At 40.6% G+C, this 27,266-nt stretch overlaps 1 protein-coding gene across 2 annotated transcripts in view; it reads right to left on the reverse strand.

The window, feature by feature from the left end:
- The window catches only part of EEA1 (early endosome antigen 1), a 124,924-nt gene extending 98,231 nt beyond the window's left edge, over positions 1-26,693 (reverse strand). The window contains exon 1 of one of the 2 annotated variants that reach the window (XM_043881146.1): positions 26,446-26,693. In XM_043881146.1, coding sequence (XP_043737081.1) covers positions 26,446-26,469 — 24 coding nt within the window. In that variant the 5' untranslated portion in view covers positions 26,470-26,693. The remainder of the gene's footprint in view (positions 1-26,445) is intronic. The other variant, XM_043881156.1, reaches the window with a different exon arrangement.
- Between the last annotated feature and the right edge of the window lie 573 nt (positions 26,694-27,266).

The raw sequence follows: 27,266 nt of genomic DNA on the forward strand, positions 1-27,266 counted from the left end.
GGATAACTAGTCTTTGCACACAGAAGAGATGTAGTAAATGCTGAATTTAAAGTAAATGCACAAGCCGCACCTCTCTAGCTGAAACCAACTGGAAGCAAGGCAAACCAGCTAAGGCTGACTTGATAACAGATTAATTGCTAGGAAAAGGTGAGCTGACTAGAAATAAATTACTGCTTTTACGAAAATCTTTGGGGAAAAATGTAGGATACTAAATACACCTTATACTTGGCAAAATTATTTCTGAAACTGGAAAGGATACAAGTATTAGAAATTAAATGACATAACCACCTCAAAACCTTGGAGACTTATAAGACATCTGTAAGAATTTCTTACAAAATGCACCTTTCAGCATTGATTTTGTCACTTTATTTCACCCTCCGCTTATCATAAATACCAATTAGGAATATTTTCACAAATTCAAAAACTCTGAAAAGCCATCTACTATATTCAGACCTTAAGAAGGGTGCTTTAAATACATTACCTGATCTTTGTACAATAAATGGATAATCAGAGATTTCTTAGGGCCCTAATTGAAGGTATGTTTGCAAATAACAATTTTTTTTTATTTCATGGAAAGCACTACAGCACTAGGCAGGGAATTTTCACGCTCAATCTCTTAGCACCATTCATTGTTAGGTGATCTCATTTACTCCCTTAATTTTAATTATCTTCCAATGCAACCAAAAATAAAATTTTATTAAAGAAATCTAATCGAGATCTCTGCTAAACTTCAAATTCATATATTTTCCTATCTTGCTAAATACCTCTAAATATCTCAAGTCAAAAAAAAAAAAAAAAGATAAATATCTCAAGTCATTTTATTCAAAATCAAATTCACTATCTTTTCTCACAACCTTTTATCCATTTGCATTTTCTACCCAAAATTACAGAAAAATCACACACCCATCTTGCCTAAATTCAGAGCATTATCCTTAGTTCCTCTCTTCCCTAAACTTCACAGCCAGTCACTAAGTTAATTCAATCACCTACACAAACTTTAATCTATCCTTTCTTCATCTTCTTTGTCATTAACTCAGTTCAGGATGTCATCATCTCTCTTCTGGATTATTAAAGAAACTTAATTTAGAACCCTGTTGAGCTATTTGAAATCCTGAAAGGTGATGCTGTGAAAGTGCTACACTCAATATGCCAGCAAATTAGGAAAACTCAGCAGTGGCCACAGGACTGGAAAAGGTCAGTTTTCATTCCAATCCCAAAGAACGGCAATGCCACAGAATGCTCAAACTACCGCACAATTGCACTCATCTTACCCGCTAGCAAAGTAATGCCTAAAATTCTCCAAGCCAGGCTTCAGCAATACGTGAACTCTTTTTTTTTTTTTAATACGTGAACTCTTAACTTCCAGATGTTCAAGCTGGTTTTAGAAAAGGCAGAGGAACCAGAGATCAAATTGCCAACATCCGTCAGATCACAGAAAAAGCAAGAGAGTTCCAGAAAAACATCTATTTCTGCTTTATTGACTATGCCAAAGCCTTCGACTGTGTGGACCACAATAAACTGTGGAAAATTCTGAAAGAGATGGGAATACCAGACAACCTGACCTACCTCTTGAGAAACCTCTATGCAGGTCAGGAAGCAACAGTTAGAACTGAACATGGAACAACAGACTGGTTCCAAATACGAAAAGCAGTACGTCAAGGCTGTATATCGTCACCCTGCTTATTTAACTTATATGCAGAGTACCTCATGAGAAACGCTGGGCTGGAAGAAGCACAAGCTGGAATCAAGATTGCTGGGAGAAATATCAGTAACCTCAGATATGCAGATGACACCACCCTTATGGCAGAAAGTGAAGAGGAGCTAAAAAGCCTCTTGATGAAAGTGAAAGAGGAGAGTGAAAAAGTTGGCTTAAAGCTCAACATTCAAAAAACTAAGATCATGGCATCTGGTCCCATCACCTCATGGAAAATAGATGAGGAGACAGTGGAAACAGTGTCAGACTTTATTTTTGGGGGCTCCAAAATCACTGCAGATGGTGACTGCAGCCATGAAAATAAAAGACGCTTACTCCCTGGAAGGAAAGTTATGATCAACCTAGATAGTATATTAAAAAGCAGAGACATTCCTTTGCCAACAAAGGTCTGTCTCGTCAAGGCTATGGTTTTTCCAGTGGTCATGTATGGATGTGAGAGTTGGACTGTGAAGAAAGCTGAGTGCCGAAAAATTGATGCTTTTGAACTGTGGTGTTGGAGAAGACTCTTGAGAGTCCCTTGGACTGCAAGGAGATCCAACCAGTCCATCCTAAAGGAGATCAGTCTTGGGTGTTCATTGGAAGGATGGATGCTGAAGCTGAAGCTCCAGTACTTTGGCCACCTCATGTGAAGAGTTGACTCACTGGAAAAGACCCTGATGCTGGGAGGGATTGGGGGCAGGAGGAGAAGGGGACGACAGAGGATGAGATGGCTGGATGGCATCACCGACTCGATGGGCATGAGTTTGAGTAAACTCCGGGAGTTTGTGATGGACAGGGAGGCCTGGTGTGCTGCAATTCATGGGGTCGCAAAGAGTCGGACACGACTGAGCGACTGAACTGAACTGATCTCTTCACCACATTTCCAGTTGCTTTCTAACTGATTTCCCAAAGGACCTCAAATGAATCATATCCAAAATCAAACCACTTACCTCCCAGGAAAAAAGTTTTCTTTTCCTCCTATATTCTTTAGCTTAGTTAATAATAATCCTCATTTATTTAAAACCTTGGCTAGGCCCAATTGAACTCAAATTGATATTTATAAACCAATGTTTAGAGAAGCATTATTCACAACTAAAATGTGTAAACAAAGAAAAAAAAAAAGTGAAAAAGTCCACCAATGGATGTTTGCATAAACAAAACGTGGTATATAAATACAACAGAATATTATCTAGTCTTTCAAAGGGATGACATTCTATACATGCTACAACATGAATACAGGAAGCATTAGGCTAAATGGAATAAGCCAGACACAAAAGGAGCAATATGTACACCTCTACAAATATGAGTACCTAGAGTAATCAAATTCATAGAGACAGAAAGTAAAATAAGGATTACCAGAGGCTAGGGGTAGGGGGAATAATGGTGGAGAGTTTCAGTTTGGGAATGATAAAAACATTCTGGAAATAGATAGGTGTAATGGTTGCCCAACAATATGAATGTACTTAATGCCACTAAATTGTACACTTTCAAATGATAAAAATGCTAAATTTTGTTACCATAATTTTTAAATTTTAAAACTGAATCTCAAGTTAATGGTATAGTCACACAGAGAACTATTTCAAGTGTTTTAAGAACAGTGTTTTGACTATATAGCCTTAGTGAGCTATAGTATAACGACAAAAAGAACTGCTAAAAAAAATTTAGCAAAATTGATTCAGTAAGTTTATTAATAGCAATGCTAGTATTATTAAAATTATATATATATATATATATATATATATATATTTTAGGAAAAATAATTATGTCAAGGCTAACAGCCAAGATATTCAGGATAAAATTTAAAAATATAAACTCAAAGAAGAGAAAATATTTTATAATATTTGCCCTCATGTTGTTTTGCTTATTTTCTCTTTTCTTGCTTTTTAAATATCTCTGTGTATGCATGTATATCCTAGTTCTTATCTTCAATGCTTAAAAGCAATGACAACACAGAAGCAATGAGTACCCTAATGAGTCCAGCCTGGAGGAGAAATTTTACTACATGAATCTGGGACATGTTGTGCCATAAAGTAAGTAAGTTATCAAATACTTAACAGGGTCCTGTCAAAATGACAAAAGCCAACTTAAATGCACTTCCACTAGGCAAAGCTAGGGCAAGGTGCACATGAAAAAAATCACAATGGTTTCAATTAAGTGAAACCCACTAAATATATATAAATTCTTGAGTTCATGAGGATTAGTATTCATGAGTTCAAACAAAAAAGACAAAAAAGCAAGCCTCATTGATCACTAATGGAGTATCAACTCTTATTCTGAAAATTCATAATTAAAGAAAAAGAATTAAGCATGTAACCTGACCATCTAGTATACACTGAAATTCACGGCAACCAGATAGTCCGGGTTTAAACTGAAACGTTCTTTACAGAAAAATATCAGCTAATATATGTAAAAGAAATAAAAATCTAGAAAATCAAGTTTGCAACTATTGATGAAATCAGTCTTTCCAACTTGTGTTATTGTATAACTTTTCCTTAAATAAGAAATCTTTCTGTCCTATTATATTTCTTATTCATACTTCTGTAACACTCATAATACAAGGAAGAAGAAAGTGGTGGTGGACTATTACAGTTAATGACCGTCAGTAACTCACACCTATGCTTTAATGCCCTTGTAATTCTCATGCTTAATCCTCTCCCTATGGGCTCTGGCCGTGAGACCTGCCTTGCCTCACGGTAGTATAGCAAATAAGGCACAAGTCGAGTGCACAGTGGGATTTGCTCCCTCATTGCTGGAAACTCCTTTATCACCATGCAAGCCCAGGCTAACCCTGGACACATGTGACCCAATGAACACTACTGGCAATCTGACACAGACTGTGTTAGAGTATCATCCCAATCAAAACTGTACCAGTAACTCTGAGAGAGACCAGAAGAAGAATCATTCAGCTTAACCTAGCCCCAACTGTGGATCTACAGTATATAGAGCAAATAAAATCTGTTGGTTTTAAGCCAAAGTTTGGAGATGGTTTACTATGCAGCAACAGATAGAATTTGGAAAAGGGCATAGCAACCCACTCCAGTATTCTTGCCTGGAAAATCCCATGGACAGAGGAGCCTGGTGGGTTACAGTTATGAGGTGGAAAAGAATCAGACACACTTCACAATTAAACAGCATTACGACAGATACAATTAGTTACAACAGATATAATGTATCTTCTCCACAAAAGAAAAGGAATCTTTTTGAGGATGGGAGCCCTATAAGACAGGTATTTATCAAATTTCCTAGTGAGGACACAATATAGGCATCCACCTGAGTTTACTACATAATACTTCTCATATTACATTAAGAAGAATTAACTCCTCCAAGATTTACATTATTCTCTTTTCCATAGATTCTTTTTTGAACTTTCTAAGTTAAACAAGACTCTTGAGAGTCCCTTGGACTGCAAGGATATCCAACCAGTCCATCCTAAAGGAGATCAGTTCTGAGTGTTCATTGGGACAACTGGTGTTGAAGCTGAAACTCCAATACTTTAGCCACCTGATATGAAAAGCTGACTCATTTGAAAAGACCCTGATGCTGGGAAAGATTGAAGGCAGAAGGAGAAGGGGACAACAGAGGATGAGATGGTTGGATGGCATCACGACTCAATGGAGATGAGTGTGAGTAAGCTCTGGGAGTTGGTGATGAACAGGGAGACCTGGCGTGCTGTGGTCCACGGGGTCGCGAAGAGTCAGACATGACTGAGCGACTGAACTGAAGTTAGACAAGAGACTAGAAGAACTAAATGGCCACTCTAGTTTTCAGGGTATCTGAATAAAGATTTTTTTTTTTCTCTTTGACAATACTCTTTTGTGGAGTGTTGGAAAACCATCACTCTCAAATACTGCTTGTGGGAGTGTCGCTGTTTAGTCATTAAGTCATGTCCAACTCTCTTGAGAGCCCATCCTCTGTCCATGGGATTTCCCAGGCAGAGTGGGTTGGAGTGAGTTGCATTTACTTCTCCAGGGGATCTTTCCAACCCAGGGATCAAACCTGTGTCTGCTACATTGCAGGTGGAATTTTTTTTTAACCACTCAGCCACTGGGGAAGTATAACTAAATCCAAAACTGTATATACTCTTTGATTCACTGCTAGGAAATTACCGAGCTGACAATTTCATTAGATGATCTTGTATACAAGCATGTTTACTGCAGTGGTATGTACAGCAAAACTGGAAACAAACTAAATGTCCTTCAACAGAGAAATGACTAAACTTGAGTAAGCCATATAATAAAATATAATGTAGTTATTACAAATAATAAAAGAGGCAGTACTGAAAGTGCTGATACTGAAAGCTCTCCAAACTATATTAACTGGAAAAAAAAAAGTCAAACTCTTAGAAGAGTATGATCATACCGCATAACGTTAACATATATCTGCATTAAAACTTTGTGGAAAAATATACAAGAAGCTATTAGGAATAATTACTGGGAAGGACCTTCTACTTCTCACTTTATAGCTTCTATGCCGCTAATCCTTAACTCCTGTCAGCCTCAAGCTTCACATAAAATTTGTCTCAAGTCCTTTCATGCTTGCTCTCAAACTTCAGCCTTGAAATGATCACTATTACTCTTTGTTCTAATCTACATTATAATTCTAATGCCTTTAAACTTGTCTTACAACTCATCTTTGTAATTACTTTACTTTTCGTCCTCTGAGTTCCTTCTCATTTCTATACCTTCTTCTTAAAATTGAATAGATCCTGATCTGTACCAAATCCTGATGTAGAAGGCTTACTCAGACTTTTCCAATATGACCTTAACCCACTATATGACTCCACTGATGTTTTTCTATCCATCATAAATCCATGTACAACAATAGGCTTCTTTACAAATAACATTTAACCCTAATTCATTTATATCAGCTTTCAGCTGAAAACAAGTCCTATTCTTTTAAATGTGAGCAGTTCCACCTAACCTAGAGTCATTAACAACTTTAATAAGCATGCAAATAGTCACCCATGTTATTCAGTTATTAATGCCAAATTGAGTGCAATCCCTATTCAATTTGTCTTTATAAGTGGTCTCTAAGAGGCTATATCTCCCTTGTTGCATCAGATTCCAGCCCACTCCAAATTTCTCAAGTGCTAGCACACAATATACTTCTGCATCCTAAGACCCCCTGTCTAACCTAGTGATATAGAACTCAAAAATAAATAAATAAATACAGTATGCCAGAAAACAGGATGAGAAGCATGAAAGGAGAAAGTGTTAGTTGTTCAGTCATGTCTAACTCTTTGTGACCCCACAGATGTAACCCGCCAGGCTCCTCTGTCCATGGGATTCTCCAGGCAAGAATACTAGAATGGGTGGCCATTCCCTTCTCCAGGGGATCTTCCCGATCCAGGGATCCATTCCGCGTCTCCTACATTGCAGGCATATTCTTTACCATCTGAGCCACCAGGGAAGCCCTATCTAAATACAATTGGCTCTTGCTTTCAGCATAGCATGTCAAGTGTTCCAAAAACAAAAGTGCATCTAAATCTGGGAATACTGGTTCAGAATATAGTAGTTAGAGTCACACAGACCTACATGCAACTTCCAGTTTACCTACTTAGAAGCTTTGTAAAAGTACTCAAGCTCTGTAAGTCCCAAATTCCCATTTGCAAAATAGAACTAATAATGTCAGCCTTGTGGAACTGTTGTCAGGATTAAATGAAATAGCACATGTAAAATGTTTAAATCAGCACCTGGCATTTGTTAGATCTACTATTAACAGCAGATACTTCAGTTCAGTTCAGTTGCTCAATCTTCTCTGACTCCTTGCGACCCTATGACTGCAGCACGCCAGGCCTCCCTGTCCATCACCAACTCCCGGAGATTGCTCAGACTCATGTCCAAGGAGTCAGTGATGCCATCCAACTGTCTCATCCTCTGTCGTCCCTTTCTCCTGCCTTTAATCTTTCCCAGCATCAGGGCCTTTTCCAGTGAGTCAGTTCTTTGCGTCAGGTGGCCAAAGTATTGGAGTTTCAGCTTCAGCATCAGTCCTCCCAATGAATATTCAGGACTGATTTCCTTTAGGATTGACTGGTTTGAACTCCTTGCTGTCCAAGGGACTCTCAAGAGTCTTCCCCAATACCACAGTTCAAAAGCATCAATTCTTTAGTGCTCAGCTTTCTTTATGGTCCAACTCTCACATCCATACATGACTACTGGAAAAACCACAGCTTTGACTAGACAGACCTTTGTCAGCAAAATAATGTCTCTGCTTTTTAATATGCTGTCTAGGTTGGTCATGGCTTTTCTTCTAAGGAGCAAACATCTTTTAATTTCATGGCTACAGTCACCATCAAACTGATCACACGGACCACAGCCTTGTCTAACTCAATGAAACTACAAGCCATGCCACGTAGGGTCACCCAAGACAGATGGGTCATGGTGGAGAGTTCTGACAAAATGTGGTCCACTGGAGAAGGGAATGGCAAACCATTTCAGTATTCTTACCTTGAGAACCCCATGAACAGTATGAAAAGTAGATACTTACATTATTACTAAGAGCACTGCTCCTAAAAAAAAAGACCTAGAATCAAGATTTAGAAGCTGGAAAACATCTCAGAAATCACAATCCAACTGCAACACTCTGTAGATGAGGAAACAAAGTTCTAGAAAGCAACTGGAGCTGGCTTACCTGAAGTCACCACCCTATCTAATGACAGAGTTACAATTAAAACTCACGTTTCCAAGTCCTAATTCAATATCCTTACTATCGCAAATATTTCCTGGCCATCTCTCTTATATCCATCAAGACAGTTAACTTCTCTAATCTCAACTTCTTCAATGACAAAACTATAGGTATAGGACAAGATCATGGGTCCTTCTAGCTCCAAAATTCTCATTCCATGATTCACATGGGCCCTAAACTGGCTAACTTAAAAGCATGCCCATAGAAACAAAGTCAAATATATTTCCAATCTTTATATATACTTAGCTTTCTTGTAGATACTTTCAAAACTCTAAAATTTAGTTACTAATTATCAATAGTTACATGAAAGCAGTCAAGCCAGGAAAAAAGTAGCCAAGTCAATAAGAGAGAGAGAATATCAAAACTAATTACAAATTAAGTTACTTGTAACTAAATTGGGTTTACAAACATCAAACAATTAACTTGATACTAAGTGAAATGAAAGACTTTAATATAGAACAGTTTTTAAATATCTAACATATAATTAAAACTGATCTACACATTTTAAGCAAGTTTAGACTTGCCTGATTCAATAAATATGGACAGACACAAAAAAATGTATCAAAATAAGAATTCATAGTCTAGTTCTAAAAAGAGAACTTTTTTTTTTTTTAATTTTAGGCACTTGCTGCCTCTCAGGACCAACTGACCCATGCTCAACTGCTGTTCACATTGGAACCCTTCTCCACTTTGGTCTTCAAAGCTCTCATCTGAATATCTGCTACCGCCACCAGCATCTGCACCTGCAGCGGCTCCCCCAGGGCCCACCCCCTAGGCGTGAGGGCTCAGCACAGCCCTCCCACTTGTCTCAGGGCTCCTGGGTGCTGGGGGACAACCACAACCCACACTCCCACCACCATCCTACCGTCCATCTGGCACCACTCCTCATTTTTTAAGGCTAAAGAACACCTGAGAGAACTAGGAAAGAGAAATAATAAAATTTCCTAAAGAATCCATTGGCCATCTCAAAAATTCCAGAATGTGTTAAAGAACTTCTATGTAAAATTCCAGAATCTAATAAAAATTCTAATCTACTTGGCTATGAATTCTTGTTTTAAAAGATATGTAGAATGTCAGTTTCAAAGAAGAACACAAAATTCATAAAATTAAAATCCATCCTGAATAGTATCATCTCTTATAATGCAAAAGTCCCTGAGAAAGACTATCCAAATAGCAGATGACTTGTAATTCAGGTTCCCAAGGAAACAGTCTGAGACGGAAATCTGCAGGCAGGTTTATTGGAACGTGCTCTCAAGAGCACTGTGCGGGCACAGAGGCAGGACTGGACCAAGGGAGAAGCTGAAGAGTACTGGTCAGGGACACAGCTGTTAGCAGCAGTCTCAGTGATCCTACCGGGAGTCCTAAAGCTGGAATGACCCTTCGTAGTAGAATTGGAATGACCCTAACAAAGACAAGAGGATGATTCTTTACATCCCTACGTCAACCAGGGATGAAATGTAGGCTGCTTCCAGGAAGGGGACAGAAACTTGGATGAGGAAGCCATGATTCCAAGCAATTAAAACAATGTGCCTCTATCCTGAAGGGGGATCTATGTTGCACACCAAAGTGTCCACTGCAATAAATCTATCTTATTTGTATCTGAGATAGGTATAAAGGGCTACACACTGGGGGAAGGGAGTGGGGTGGGGGGGAGGGGGAACTCAGTAGAAAGAAAACACCCTATTATCTGGCAGCTGTGGACACGAGGCAAGAACACGCAGAAGCAGGGCCAGATTAGTCTGAGCTGTCCCCAGAGGAGGTCTAGGGACCAGCCCCGCCCTGGTAGTGGAGGGCCTGCTAGCTAGGTGGAGAGGTACGCTGTCGGCGGGAGGGGGGTGGTGTGGCGGGGAAGGACACTGACCACTGAGACCTGAAAAAACATTTACTATTATTCTTATATTTTAATTTGTTCTGTAGCTTTTTCTGGATTTGTTCCTCTTTGCTGCTCGGGTTGTTTTTATTATCGTCTCTAGACATTTAAGAACTTTATTCTTAATCACAGTTTTATTTCCTTTATATACTTCTATACTGGCTTTCTGCGGGTCTGCAGGGTTTTCCGTTGTTGTTTTTTTTTCCTTTCTTTCTTTCTTGTTGTTCTTTAATTATATAAACCTTTTTTTATAGACTTCTATTTAACTTTTTGCTTTCTATTCTTTAATTTTTTTCACTATGTTTGCTAGTTTGTTTTCTTTGCTTTATTCCACAGTTAGCACTCTGTTTGGGTCTTGTTTTCTGTTCTGTGTTTTAGTTGGCTTTGTTTTCAATTGGTTGATATTTCTGGTGTCATTTGCTCACCAGGTCACTCTTACATTTTGTCTTCTTTGGATTGTTTTGGTTTTGTTGGTGTGTATGTCTGTGGGGGGTGGGGGAGGTATGTTCCTTTGTTTTTGTTTCTATTTGTCTGATTTTGCATTTACCATCTGTCTGGGGTACATTTTTTATTTCTTGGTTTTTTGTTTGTTTTAATCCCTATTACTGCCATTCCAGTAAGAATGAAGAGGGTGTCACAGAGCTGGACACAACTGAGCACCAGCAAATTGCCATAACAGACAACCTGTGGGATCTTGGTTCCACGGCCAGAGATCAAGCCTTTGCCTCTGGGGTTAAATTTAAAACCAAAAATTTAAGACCTAAAAATAAGACCAGAAACTATAAAACTCTCAGAGGAAAATACAGGCAGAATACTCTTTGACATAAATCACAGTAAGATCCTCTGTGACCAGCCTCCTACAGTAATGGAAATAAAAACAAAAATAAACAAATGGGACCTAATTAAACTTAAAAGCTTTTGCACAGCAAGTGAAGTGAAGTCGCTCAGTCGTGTCTGACTCTTTGTGACCCCATGGACAGTAGCCTCCCAGGCTCCTTCATCCATGGGATTTTCCAGGCAAGAATACTGGAGTGGGTTGCCATTTCCTTCTCCAGGAGATCTTCCTGACCCAGGGATTGAACCCGGGTCTCCCGCATTGTAGGCAGACACCTTACCATCTGAGCCACTAGGGAAGTCCTTTGCATAGCAAAGGAAACCATAATCAAGATGAAAAGACAACCCTCAGAATGGGAGAAAATAGTTATAAATGAAGCAACTGACAAAGGATTAATCTCCAAAATATACCAGCAATTCATGCCACTCAATGTCAGAAAAACAAACCACCCAATCAAAAAATGGGCAGAAGACCTAAATAAACATTTCACCAAAGAGATACAGATAAAGACATACAACTCATAAACAACGCCTATTAAAAAAAAGAGAAATGCAAATCAAAATTACAATGAGGTATCACCTCACACCAGTCAGAATGGCCATCATCAAAAAATCTACAAACAATAAACACTGAAGAGGATATGTAGAAAAGGGAACCCTCTTGCCCAGTTGGTGGGAATGTAAACTGATAGTCACTATGGAGAAAAGAATGAAGATTTCTTAAACAACTAGGAATAAAACTACCATATGACTCGGCAATCTCATCCCTGGGCATACGCCCTGAGAAAACTACAATTCTACACATGTACCCCAATGTTCATTGCAACACTATTTACAATAGCCAGAACATGAAAGCAACCTAGATGTCCATCAACATGACTGGATAAAGAAGTTGTGGTACATATACACAATGGAATGACTCAGCCATAAAAAGAAACACATCTGAGTCAGTTCTAGTAAGGTTGATGAAACTAGAGCCTGTTAAACAGAGTGAAGTAAGTCAGAAAGAGAAAAACAAATACTGTATATTAACGCACATATATGGAATCTAGAAAAATAGTACTGATGAAACCCATTTGCAGGGCAGCAAGAGAGACACAGATGTAGAGAACTAACTTGAAGACACAGCCGGGAAAGGACAGGGCGCAACAGAGGGCAGCACTGAAACATATAATTACCATATGTAAAACATATGTAAAACAGATAGCCAGTGGGGATTTGCCATATGATGCAAGGAGCTCAACCTGGGGCTCTGTGACAATCTAGAGGGTGGGAAGAGGTGGGAGGAAGGTTCAAAAGGGAGGGGACATATGTATACCTATGACTGATTCATGTAGATCCATAGCAGAAATCAACACAGCATTGTAAAGCAATTAACCTCCAATTAAAAATAAATGTTTTAAAAAAAAAAAATTACAAATGTAATATTGCACAGAGAGGGGATTTCACCAGACTTCAAAATGCTGTTAAACAGTCCACTATGCTACAAGCCCTAGGCTTCTTCTCAATTTTCCTTTTCTGAACTCAGATTTCCATGATGGACATGATTTATATTTGTAATCAGAAAATATGTTCTTTTATTATTTCTAAATACTGTAAAACTAAATCATTGCTTTAAATATTTAGAAGTTGAAAACATATAGTAAGATTATATCAGAAACATTAATGCCTTACAGAACAAAATAAATACATACTTCCTTATCAGAGATCTGACTAAATATGATTTACCTCTTAACTGACCCCCACAACAGTGCATTTTGGCATGGCATTACACAAAGACAGAAATTCTTAAAACATTATCCAAATATTATTCAGCTAATAAAGTCCAAATAAAGTATCACTGAGACTCTAGAAAAAATTTATATTAGCATACATATGTAAAACTTAACCACAGTCTAATATTAAAAATTAAAATGAGGGGGGAAATGTGTTTTTAAATTTCATCTACTGGTATGAGCCATGCAATACTTAAACAAATGTCTATGCAACTAGGTTATTCATGTTATTGTATTAAATATATCAATCATAGTGCATGCAATGGCCAGGGATCTCTCCTAATGTAAAATACCCTATCCTGGATACCATAGCTCACATTGAGAACATAGTCCAAGACAATCAGGTTACATGATCCCATGTCTATTGCCAAGGGACCAAATGTGATCACCTGGATCCAAGAGCAGTCATCCACAAGCCAGCTAGCAAGCAATAAAAACGGCTCAGTGGCAAAGCAAACAATTAAACCCCACTGTGCAGAATGAACTACTGCTGGACTTCAAGCGGAGGCCTTTAAATTGCAGACTATGGAGAAAAATGACTAATTAGCCACACAAACTGACACTAGACAGACATACAGTGCAGCCAGGAGGTGAATAAGAGCATAATCCAGCCAAAACACCACTGCTTCCTGAGAGTGCAGAAGCTCTTAGAGAAAAACTAGAGAGTCAAGAAAATCAGCTAGCACCAAATGAACCTAACCAGGACTATAATCACTGTTTCCGAGGCAGAGTAAAGCTTATGTCTAGAATGATCTGTAAAAGATGTGTTTCATGGTATCACAATTCCTACAAGGAAGAATCTTAAGAATCAAATGACCTCACTCCACTCCCAACCTCAGTTGACTAAACCAGCAGTGAACATCTGACCCAGAGGAAACATCTCTATTATTGGCCACCCAGAGACTCTTACACATGACCCAATAATAGATAAGGAGGACATCTTAGATTCTTCTCTTGAGGTATGGAAGTTGAGACATCTGGCCACTTGGCTATGCAAAGGTAAGGTGAAAAGCAAGTACAATCATGTGGCCAAATGGCCTTTGAGGTCTTGAGCTATTAAGCAAGCAACAGCAAGGGAGATGGACACAGAGATGCAGAGACCAAATGCCACTGGTCCATGAGATTGTGTGAGATAGAGAGAAGCCTCTCCTCCTGACACCATTCTAGGTCCCACTGTCTAGAGACCCAACTGTACAGCAATTCTTGTTCTTAGATCACTTTGAAAGCTTACAATAAATCCTTTCAATTTAGACCGATGTGAGGAAGTTTATAATCCTTGAAAATAAAAAGCACTTATTAGAATACTGTCCAAGGATGACAGATTACATTCACGAATTTAAAATATAATTGGCTACCGTTTCCTCTCCTCCATACAACAGGGAGAAGTGAGTCTGGGCTCCTGTTCCTGTGCCTTTCCTTCCCAGCCAGTCATTTCTCCCTATGACCCTCCTGAAACTGAACTAGGTATGACCCACCCATTCAGCTTCAGTCTGGCTCCAGAGTTCTTTACCATTCCAATCAGTGGACACTCTTCGATCCTTATCTGACTTCACGTCTCTAATATTTGCCTCCACTTGTCTCCTAAGTGCTGGACCTAGTGAGTACCTACCTCTAGTTCACACTCATCTTCTCCCCAAAGCTGTTCTTCCTCCTCCTCTCTTCATCTTAGTCCATTCCACCCAGACTACTCACAAGTCAGTGAAAGTGAAGTCACTCAGTCGTATCCGACTCTTTGCGACCCCATGGACTGTAGCCCACCAAGCTCCTCCATCCATGGGATTCTCCAGGCAAGAATACTGGAGTGAGTTGCCATTTCCTTTTCCAAGTCAGTAAGTCCTATTAATTCTCTTAACTTTCCTGAAAATCTATCCTTTCTCTATTCCCAAAGCCATCGTCTGATTCAAGCTTTTGACAATCCCTGGGATGCAGAAATTCTGATTCAATGGAGGGACATGGCTATCTTTCTTTCTTCTTTTTTTTTTTTTAAAGGATTCCAAATGATTCCAATGTGCAACAATTTTAGGAATTAAAAAGTTACTACCTTCTAGCCAGCCTCTCCCTTTATGGCGACATCCTCTCTACACAGCTACCAAGTCAGCATACATCATTAAAAATACTGGGTTGGCCAAAAGGTTTGTTGAGGTTTCAACGTAAGATGCTACAGGAAAAAACCAAACAATGTCTTGTTCAACTCAATACACCAAGTATCAAATATTAACAGAGGTTTTCAGTTCAGTTCAGTTGCTCAATCGTGTCCAACTCTTTGCAACCCCATGGACTGCAGCATGCCAGGTTTCCCTGTCCATCACCAACTTCCGGAGCTTGTTCAAACTCATGTCCATCAAGTCAAAGATGCCATTCAACCATCTCATCCTCTATCATCCCCTTCTCCTCCTGCCTTCAATCTTTCCCAGCATCAGAGTCTTACACACTAAGGAAAAAAAAAAAACCAAAATCCCCACCCTAAGGGAACTCAGTCTAGCAGTGAAGTCCAGTACCACAAAAACAATGTAGTAAGTTTTGCAGAGATCTATATACTAAGCGTTTTAGTATTCTAAGCTACTATATGGATTGTTGGTTGGCTTAGTTGCTAAGTCACGTCCAACTCTTTTTGACCCCATAGACTGTAGCCCACCAGGCTCCTCTGTCCATGGGATTTCCCAGGCAAGAATACTGGAGTGGGTTGCCATTTCCTTCTCCAGGGATCTTCCCAATCCAGGGATAGAATCCATGTCTCCTGCTTGGCAGGTAGATTCTTTACCACTGAGCCACCTGGGAAGCCCAAACTACTATATAATATACTAAGTGTTTACTGAATGCTGGTTCTGTGGTGAGTGCTTCATGAACTTTCATTTAATCCTTCTACAATACTCTAAAGTACATATTTGGCTCAATTTACAGATAAAGCAGTGGGTACCAGAGAGCTTGAAATCTTGGTCTAATTCCAAAAACCCATTCTCTTAGTTAGAATGGGCTGCTTTGGGAGAAGAAAAAAAAAGCAAGCAACTTTTTTTCTTAGGTGATACTAACTCTAAATATCACCTAAACTGAGCAATATGGACAAGCAACAGTGGGAAAATTGGAGCAGAATAAGGAGCTTATAGAGAGATGTGAAGGGATGGGAGAAGAGAGAAAGTTGTGGGAAACCCACCAAATAGAGGCTGTGGTCAATGAATATACAGAGAGGTAGATGGAGATGAGTGTGAAATGGAATCTTTGTTCCCCAAGGAACCAGAGCAATGTGGGCCTTGCAAGCCAACATAGAGAGTCCAGACACCTCCTATGGGCACTGAGTAGTCACCAACAAATTTTAGAAGACTGATTCATTCACCTGATTTACTTTTTATAAAGACTACCTGGGAAAAGTATTTTTGAAGAGTCTTCCTTATTACAAATTTGATTAAGAACTTTCTGTGGCTCTATATTGTCTATTAAATATTGTCTATAAAATCCAAAATCTTCTGTCTCATTTCTTATAACTATCTCCACTGACATGTAGAATTGTTCATAATTTCCCTAAGCTGTCCTAGGCTGCTTCAGGTTTTTGCATCTGCCTGGTCCCAGACTCTAAAAATGCCTTCTGTCCCTTGCTCATCCTTGCCAGAGGCACTCAGGTTTCTGCAAGGCCTTGCACATCTCCACTCCTTATCTCCTTCCCTCCCACTTCAGTACACTTCAGTTCACTCGGGTGATGTCATCTGCATATCTGAGGTTATTGATGTTTCACCCAGCAACCTTGATTCCAGCTTGTGCTTCATCCAGCCCAGCGTTTCTCATGATGTACTCGGCATATAAATTAAACAAGCAGGGTGACAATATACAGCCTTGATGTACTCCTTTACTGATCTGGAACCAGTCTGTTGTTCCATGTCCAGTTCTAACTGTTGCTTCCTGACCTGCATACAGATTTCTCAAGAGGCAGGTCAGGTGGTCTGGTATTCCCATCTCTTTCAGAATTTTCCACAATTTGTTGACAAAGTCTTTGGCATAGCCAATAAAGCAGAAGTAGATGTTTTTCTGGAACTCTTGCTTTTTCTATGATCTGACGGATGTTGGCAATTTGATCACTGGTTCCTCTGCCTTTCTAAATCCAGCTTGAACATCTGGAGGTTCACGCTTCACATACTGTTGAAGCCTGACTTGGAAGATTCTGAGCATTACTTCACTAGTGTGTGAGATGAGTGCAATTGTGTGCTAGTTTGAGCATTCTTTGACATTGCCTTTCTTTGAGATTGGAATGAAAACTGACCTTTTCCAGTCCTGTGGCCACTGCTGAGTTTTCCACATTTGCTGGCATATTGAGTGTAGCACTTTCACAGCATCATCTTTTAGGATTTGAAATAGCTCAACTGGAATTCCATCACCTCCACTAGCTTTGTTCATAGTGATGCTTCCTAAAGCCCACTTGACTTCACATTCCAGGATGTCTGGCTCTAGGTGAGTGATCACACCATCGTGGTTGTCTGGGTCATGAAGATCTTTCTTGTATAGTTTTTCTGTGTATTCTTGCCCTCCCCCTTACACCATAGAATTACTTTTTCTTTTGTGATCACATTCTTCCTCTGGATATCTATTGACACATGACATTGCTTTGTAATTAGTTAAATTTAAGTATCTGTCTCACTCCATTAAAACTCTGCAAGAATTTTAATATCCTAAGCCCATCCAGTAATTAGTACAGAATAGATGTTCAACACTGTGACAAATGACCACACACACACAGTATAAAAAAATAAATAACAAGCGAGTGATAAGAAAAGCATTCCTTGAATAAACCTGGAGTGAAGTGAAGTGAAGTCGCTCAGTCATGTCCGACTCTTTGCGACCCCATGGACTGTAGCCTGCCAGGTTCCTCTGTCCCTGGGATTTTCCAGGCAAGAATACTGGAGTGGGTTGCCATTTCCTTCTCCAATAAATCTGGAGTAGATAATAATAAAACAACAACATTAACAGCAGCTAACATTTATAGAGAACTTACTCTGAGCCAGATACTGTAGTAAGAGTGTCACATGTATTAATTCACTTAATCCTCACAGCTCTATTAGAAGGGTACTATTATCATGACCATTTTAATGAGACACAGAGAACTCAAGAAACTTGCCCAAAGCTACCCAGCTAGTAAATGGAGTGCAGATGCCACTCCAGGCAGTTTGGCTACAGAGTTCAGATTCTTAACCAATTATACTATCTCTTCAGCTCCAGCAAAGACCACCCATGTAAGAAAACAGTTCTAGCCCTGGTTCTTTCATATCTTAATCTCTTTTTTATTCTTAACACACTAAAAATAAATCTACACAGTGAGAGAAAATTCCACTTCTCAAAATTCGCTGCAGTAAATGAGTAATAACTTGATCAAACTTAAATGCGTAACTAATCTGGGAGGACTTCCAGAACACCTTAGTTAGATCAGAGCCCTCCTGGTGTTTGCTCCAGGGGCTCTCTGCTTTTCCTTCGGATCACTCACCCAAGGATGTGACCACATAACTAGGACTGTCTGAACAGTTCCACAGTTCGCCCTGGTTACTCAGCTCCACAGGGGTTCACGTCTATTTTACTCATAAGTGCATCCACATCACATAGTAGACACAAAGATGTATGAGGAGATATGTTCAGATCTTTCCTATTCATCTCTTTGTTCTGCTCACATTGCCATCATCATAAGGCAAATCATAATTGCTTTGACTTTAAAACCAATCTCCTCTGATCTCTGTCTATACTCTCCTACGGTTCTATAATATGCATCACATGCAACACTGACAAATTAATTTCTTCTTAAAACATTCTTTTAGATACTCATTCAGCAAACATTAACTCCTACTATGTGCCTGAAGGAAACCAAAATATGTAACCCTAAAATATGTCACTTTGATATATTGATTATTTTTAATTAAAAGTGCTTAAACAGCAACTCCAAGAAGAACACTCTGACCCTCCTTTTGAGTAGAAATTCCTAGGCAGTAGTGTACAGCCCTGAGACCTTGGTCTTGTTTTCAGTAAGCAACCCACTCCATCATCCTGAATTCCTGGAATGTGTCTTAGGCTGATAAATTATCAGCACTCAGATCCAGGGAAGGGCAGTAATTAAATTCTGTTCCACATGCTAAATACCTACTGATCACCTGGTGATCATCACCTTATAGCCAAATTCAGACTTAAACTGAAGAAAAGTAGGGAAAACCACTAGACTATTCAGGTATGACCTAAATCAAATCGCTTATACAGCAGAAGTGAGAAATAGATTTAAGGGACTACATCTGATAGACAGAGTGCCTGAAGAACTATGGATGGAAGTTCATACCATAAAAGAGACAGAGATCAAGACCATCCCCAAGAAAAAGAAATGCAAAAAAGCAAAATGGCTGTCTGAGGAGGCCTTACAAATAGCTGTGAAAAGAAGAGAAGAGAAAAGCAAAGGAGGAAAGGAAAGAAAGACCCATTTGAATGCAGAGTTCCAAAAATAGCAAGGAGACACAAGAAAGCCTTCCTCAGTGATCAGGGCAAAGAAATAGAGGAAAACAATAGAATGGGAAAGACTAGAGATCTCGTCAAGAAAATTAGAAATACCAAGGGAACATTTCATGCAAAGATGAGCACAATAAAGGACAGAAATGGTATGGACCTAACAGAAGCAGAAGACATTAAGAAGAGGTGGCAAGAATAATACACAGGAGAACTGTACAAAAAATATCATGACCTAGACAACCACGATGGTATGATCACTCACCTAGAGCCAGACATCCTGGAATGTGAAGTCAAGTGGGCTTTAGGAAGCATCACTATGAACAAAGCTAGTGGAGGTGATGGAATTCCAGTTGAGCTATTTCAAATCCTAAAAGATGATGCTGTGAAAGTGCTACACTCAATATGCCAGCAAATGTGGAAAACTCAGCAGTGGCCACAGGACTGGAAAAGGTCAGTTTTCATTTCAATCTCAAAGAAAGGCAATGTCAAAGAATGCTCAAACTAGCACACAATTGCACTCATCTCACACGCTAGCAAAGTAATGCTCAAAATTTTCCAAGTCAGGTTTCAACAGTACATGAACTGTGAACTTCCAGATGTTCAAGCTGGATTTAGAAAGGCAGAGGAACCAGAGATCAAATTGCCAAAATCTATCAGATCATAGAAAAAGCAAGAGTTCCAGAAAAACATCTATTTCTGCTTTATTGACCATGCCAAAGCCTTTGACTGTGTGGATCACAACAAACTGGAAAATACTGAAAGAGATGGGAATACCAGACCACCTGACCTGCCTCTTGAGAAATCTGTATGCAGGTCAGGAAGCAACAGCTAGAACTGGACATGGAACAACAGACTGGTTCCAGATCAGTAAAGGAGTACATCAAGGCTGTATATTGTCACCCTGCTTGTTTAATTTATATGCCAAGTACATCATGAGAAACGCTGGGCTGGATGAAGCACAAGCTGGAATCAAGACTGCTGGGAGAAATATCAAGAACCTCAGATATGCAGATGACACCACCCTCGTGGCAGAAAGCGAAGAACTAAAGAGCCTCTTGATGAAAGTAAAGGAGGTGAGTGGAAAAGTTGGCTTAAAACTCAACATTCAGAAATTAAAGATTGTGGCATCTGGCCCCATCACTTTACGGCAAATAGATGGGAAAACAGTGGAAACAGTGACAGACGGTTTTGGTGGGCTCCAAAAATCACTGCAGATGGTGACTGCAGCCATGAAATTAAAAGACTCTTGCTGCCTGGAAGAAAAGTTATGACCAATCTAGACAGCATATTAAAAAGCAGAGAATTTACTTTGCCAACAAAGGTCCATCTAGTCAAAGCTACGGGTTTTCCAGTAGTTACATATGGATATGAGAGTTGGGCTATAAAGAGAGCTGAACACCAAAGAATTGATGCTTTTGAACTGTGGTGTTGGAGAAGATCTCCTTGGACTTTAAGGAGATCCACCCAGTCCATCCTAAAGCAAATCAGTCCTGAATATTCTCTGGAAGGAGTGATGCTGAGACTGAAGCTCCAATACTTTGGCCACCTGATGCTACTCACAATGGCAACACGACATAAGGTACACTCTAGCAGGGGTGATGGGGGGAAGCAAGAGGGGATCTGTATTCTTCAAAAATGTCATAAATTACAAAGAAATGCTATGGTAATGTTTCAGATTAATAGAAGCTAACAACTACATATAATATCTAAACCTAACTGTGACTTCCCTGGTAGTACAGTGGATAGGAATCCGACTGCCAATGCAGGGGACAAGGGTTCAATCTCTGGTCCAAGAAGACACCACATGTTTTGTTTCACAACTACTCATGGGCCTAGGGCCCATGGTCTACAACAAGAGAAGCCACTCCACCCACAACTAGAGAAAGCCCTTGTACAGCAAAAAAGACCTTGCACTACCAAAAATAAACAAATTATTTTTTAAAAAATAAATAAATGTAACTGGACCCTACACTAGTAAGGGGGAAATACTACAAAGGACATTATCAGGTCAACTGAAAAAAAATGGAATTATGAACAGTAAATGGAATCAATGTAAATTTATGAAGTTGGAAACTATACTATAGTGATGTTAAAGAACATCCCTGTTCTTCATTGAAGCTTTCAGAGGTGAAAAGCCGTAACTGGTCCTCAAGTGATTCAAGGAAAAAAAAAAAATAATTAGACATATACAGAGAGAGAAGCATGCAAATAGTAAGGCAAACAGGATAAAATGTGAACAATAAGCAAATTTAGATAAAGAGTACACAGCTGTTTCTTGTATTATTTTATTCTTATAACTTTTTGTAAGCTTAAAATTAGTTCCAAATAAAAGTTTAAAAGTATATATCTATTCAACTAGAACACAATACAGTAGCCACCAACTATATAAGGCTGTTAACAGTTAAAATAAGGCCTGCCCAAAACTAGACGTGCTGTTAGTGCAAAATACAAACTAGATTTCAAAAACTTAGTATAAAAAAAATCTCATCAGTTATTTTTAAAGTATCTCAGTAATTTTTATGTTGACTATATGTTGAAATATTTTAGATATATTGGATCATTATATTGACTATATATTGGGTCAGAAGAAATCTATTTTAAAAATTAATTTCACCTCTTCACTTTAAAAAATCTCTCCTTGACAGTGATTATCTTTATTTACTGGGCAGCGTTGAGTCTTAGTGGTGGCTCTCTGGCTCAGCAGTTATAGCACACAGGCTTAGTTACTACTCGGCCTGTGGGATCTTAGTTCCCCGAACAGGGTTCAAACCTACATACCCTGCACTGCAAGGTGGATTCTTAACCACTGGAGCACCAGGGAAGTCCCTCTTCACTTTTTTTTAAATGTGGCTACTAGAAGCTTTAAATCACATATGTGACTCATATTTGCATTGGACAGGGCTGAGCTGGATGGTCAAGAATCTCCATGATGAGGTGTCACACAATCTTTGTAAGTTTCTCTCTCAATTTCTTTCTGCTGTAAGCAGACCTCTATCTCTAAGTCACTTGGTTTTAAGCTACTTAAGGGTAAGATTCAGTTTTATTCACTGCTGTACCTCCAGTATCTAGCACATATCCAGTGTTATTTAATATTAAACATTTGTTTATTGAAAGGCAATATGCAAAGAATGCAGGACTAGCAGAAGAATGAAATCAGTCTCTGAGTCTGTTTATACTGTAAACTCCTTCCTAGAATGAAAGGAACTCTCTTCCTCTGCTAAGCATCTTCTTCAAAACCCCACCCCTCCAAGGAGACTCTCCACTCACACAGGTTCATTCTGATCAGTTCTCCTCTGTACTACTACAGCCTTCATTTTCTATATAGTTCATTTTGGCACTTAATCATGTAAGTTCCCCGAGAGAGAATTTAGATCTCATATTTTCCCCATATTTTCCACAATGACTGGCACAGTGCTAACCATATCAGTTGAGGAGCAGATGAAAGGTGGGGGGGCGGGGGGAGGCGGGGGCTGTGGATTGAGACAATTTGGCTTTAGTCTCAGTTCTGACACCTACTGTGTTGCTTTAGATAAAACACTTAATCTCTCCCTTTCTACTTCCTCATTTTTAAAATCAGAGAGACTCATTAACCATGAAAGAAGCCTTCTGTTTCCACAATTCTAGAATTAAATCCATTTTTTCTTTAGCAGTATTAGCAATAAAAGCAAATCTAATACACTCAAAGATCTCAGTTAAATCAGAGTAAAACCCCTAAGAAAGAAATGGCAACCAAGTTTATATAAACTGCATGAAGTACTAAATGCTGATGTCTTTCCAGCCATGAAGCTCTTTAAATCCACATTTCTCTTCAAAGCCTATTAAGCAAAACAATCAATACAAACATATTAGAGCTACCTCAATTTTTTTTTTCAGACTTTTACAAGCCTCAAAGAAACACCTTTTAGTAGCTAATGGAAGAAAAAAAAAACAAATTAAATTTTCTATAAAGTACCCTGCTACCTTATTGGTGATGTTCAAAGATTCTGAGTTACAACTGACTATATGTACACTGTTTCTTTTTTCAAAAATGCTATTTAAAGTACACTATTCAGAGGAAAATTACAAGAGTTAAAATGAAAAGGTCATGTAAAAGAGTTAAAAAAGTATGCAATTTAATTTCAAAGCATGAACACTATTTCAAACAAATTAAATAAGCCACTTCAGTCAGTTTAGTTGCTCAGTCGTGTCCAACACTTTTCAACCCCATGGACTGCAGCAGGCCAGGCTTCCCTGTCCATCACTAACTCCAGAACTTATTCAAACTCATGTCCATTCAATCAGTGATGCCATCCAACCATCTCATCCTCTGTCGTCCCTTTCTCCTCTGAGTCACCTTAGTTTTAATCTTATCTCTCATGACCTCTTCTGAGAAATAAGATTATCAAGGTGGGAGAAAATAAAATGGTTGCCATGGTACATAAAGATTCAAGTTATACTTGTCAGTAAATACCACCTGTGGAGTTTAGGGGGACTTCCCTGGTGGTCCAGTGGCTAAGACTCCAGGCTCCCAACTCAGGGGCCCCAAGTTCAATCCCTGGTCAGGGAACTAGATCCCACATGCTGCAACTAAGACCTGGTGCAGCCAAATAAGTAAATAAATAAATATTAAAAAAAAAAAATACCACCTGTGGAGTTTAAACTAGTAATACAAATTACAAGGTTTCTTTAACGATTTATCCAAATGCTCCTACTAACTGCTGAGCATTAACACTGACCCATCTATTAGATTAGAGCCAAATTCCACCCACGGGACTCTACGTCTGCCTGCTACAGCCTCACCTCCTTCCAATCCCTGCACATCATTTGCCCACCTAAATTTAATTGTTCAAGCTCCCCTTAATATTACATGTCCATTTTATGACTTCTGGTCTAGGCAGCCACAGCTCCCTCAGCCCAACCTGCCCTCCCATCTTTTGAGTTGCAAATATACCCTCCTCCCAGAAGCTTTGCCTGATCACCCTAATACCCTCCAAGGAAGTGGCCCCCAGGCACTATTCATTCTTCCATTACAAAGCATTTCCATTACTTTTAAATGGCCATTCCCCCAACCAGTCATGAATTCTAAAAGGAGGACCCATATCTTATTTAACAGGTTCCTAGGCCCCTAGCAGATACTTTGCATCTATTGCCACTCAAGGATATTGAAGGGAAAAAAACGTAGTAAGCTATGAGATACAACTCAAACTTTCCTATAAAAGAATATATAAATTTAAGACAGTGATTTTCAGCCAGGGCAATTCTGCCCCTAGGTGACATTTGGTAAAGTCTTCAGATAGTTCTGGTTGTCATAAGAGTGGGTAAGGGTTTGGGGGGCATGGGGGTGCTATGGCATCTAGTGGATAGAAGCCAGGGATGCTGCTAAACATCCTGTAATGCACACCACAGCCCACTACAACAAAGAATTATCTGCTCACAAATGTCAATAATGCCATGTTGCCAAATGACTTGTAACATCTCAGCAATAACCAGAGATAAATTCCAATTTTGTAGTTTCACCTGAAACTTCTGTAACCATTGATGTGTATGCACCAACACTCAAAATGACCTTTATACAAATGTAATGCTTAAGAACACTAAACCAAGAGAACCTGAAAGCTGCTGCATTTCTGAAAACTAACCTATAACTACTAGACGCTATTCTTAAGTCAGTAAACACTTTGTTTCATTTATAAACTTCAAAGCAAACCACAGGCAAACTACTGATAATCTTCAGCTGTGGAATTACGACAAAAAAAAATCTGAGGCATGAGGAAATGAGTTCCTTCAGGTGTGAAAAAAGAAAACTCTCTAATCAGTGAGAGTAAATCATGCACAGATGTCTTTAATGCTGAACTGATGGCCAGAGTAAAGCGCATGTCCTTGCTACTGACAAAAACAGCACTTACCAAGGTTTCAAAAAACTGACAAAACATTGCAAAAAACTATCAAATGTCAATACAAGGTGGCAGATACAGAAATTAACTATTTCTCCCCCTGATATATGGCCAAGTTTCAGGAGACGAACATTTCACAAAGCTCTGCAGGCGCAAGGACACTCCCTTTCTATACAGGGGATGACTCAACTCTCTTTAGCACCTTCCTGGACTGCATACTACAAGTTCAATAAAGTCCTTTTGTGCTTGAATTAGTTATTCTACTCCCTCAGGAACCAACTAATGGGTTCGGCACCAAATTTTCAACCATTTACCTTTTTGTTGCACCCCCGTTAGTCTCAAAAAGTTTTTTAAAAAGCTAAACAAAACAAACACTTGAGTTAACAGTAACTCTTATAGACAACATTTTAATTCTTATTCTAGGAACTGATTCCTAAACAAAACACCTCCAGCTTTCCAATACTCAATCTTTATATCTTAAGGCTTTTCCAGATCTGAAAAGGACATAGAATTGGCAGAAAGTAAAGGGGCATTCCGTTAGGTAAAGCTTACAACTGATTTATTCTTGAATAACTCGAAAAAGGTACTAGGCTGGGAGAGGAAAACGCATTTTTAACTGGAGGAGAAAAAAAAGTTGCCAACTGTGAGTAATATCTTCCTTCGCAGCTGACTTTGCCAGTTAGGTGTCGGTACCGCCACTGGGCCGATGCTAGGCCAGGCTTCACCACATCACCCTGCGGGGTCGCCCAGCTGAGATAACGAAGCCGCGTGTGGCAGGTGCGCGTCGTGGAAAGTTGGGGGGCACGCTGGGCGGGGCGCTGGGGGAAGAGGCGAGCCCGCCTCCCCCGGGCTCCCACCGAGCGTTCTCCGGCCTGGCGCGCGGATGATGGGCCGGACCCGCAGGCACTAACTCTCCATTTTCACAGCCACTCCAGGTTCTGGAAGAAACGTGCCGGCACCACACCCTCCCGCGCGCACTGACAGCCCGCGCGAGAGCCGGGCCGGGGCCTGGGCGTGCGGAGCCGCGGGGGACCAGACGCCCGGCCCCGGCCTGCTGCCCAGCCGCCGCCCCGCCCGCCCGCCCTCCCTGCCCCCGCGGCCCGCCCCCGGAGCAGACGACCGAGGCCTAATCGCCGCCCGGGCTGCGGGGCCTAAAGAAGGAAGGAGCCCGCGCTCAGGAGGGGGCGGCTTCCGCGTCCCCGGGCTCCGGCTCTCCGCTCACGTGCTCCTGGAAAGACGGGCTGTCTCTCTTACCCTCTGCAGAATCCTCCTTAACATGGTTTAAACACCACCGGCGCCGCCGCGGAGACTCTCCGAACCTTCCGCGGGGGCCTCTCACTACTCGGGGGTGCGCGGGCGGGAGGGACTGAGCCGCGAGAGGGCTGCGAGGAGATCGGGGCGAGGCGGTGGCGGCGGCCGCTCCGGCGGCCCAGACTTCCCCGCAAGCTGCGAGAGGGAGCGCGCACGACAGAACGACGAGGTAGCCAGCGAGCGCCGCCCGCCTGCCAGGTCTTCCCCCGTAACTGACAGCGGGGCGGACCCACCCGCCGCCGCACCGCCCTCTCGGCCTGTCCATCCACGGGAGGCGGGGCTAGAAGGGGCCTGGCCCACGTCTGCGACCAATCGAAAGCGGCGGCAGCGTGGGTAGTTGCGTGATGGACAGGCGGCAGGACGTGGGCGCCGCCGCCGCTCCTTCCGGCTGGTTGGGGACGCCACAGCCGCCGGGCGCACGCCGCGCTCCGTCCGAGGACGCTGCCGCGCTCAGACCGCGTACCCGCTGGGGGAACCGGTGGGGGTCCGTGACCGCGACACCAAGAGGGATCTCGGGGCAGGTACCCAGACTGCACCTCAGACGACTCTGTAAAATTTGTCAGTGTGACCCTGGCCTTGAACGTTCCAGAAAGGGACCGTCATTTCTGCTGGAAGCGCTTAGTCCCTGGGTGGAAGCAAAGGAGAAAATCACAGACACGATTAACCGGTCCGATGGGCTTCTCTCCCCTGGTCCAATCCCTGGCTCCTTTCTCCTCCCTTCCTGCTCCTAATTTCAAGGGAAAGTAAGGAGCCGGAAGAAAGGG

Source organism: Cervus elaphus, chromosome 3 (genome assembly GCF_910594005.1).
Source record: "Cervus elaphus chromosome 3, mCerEla1.1, whole genome shotgun sequence".
NCBI lineage: Eukaryota > Metazoa > Chordata > Mammalia > Artiodactyla > Cervidae > Cervus > Cervus elaphus.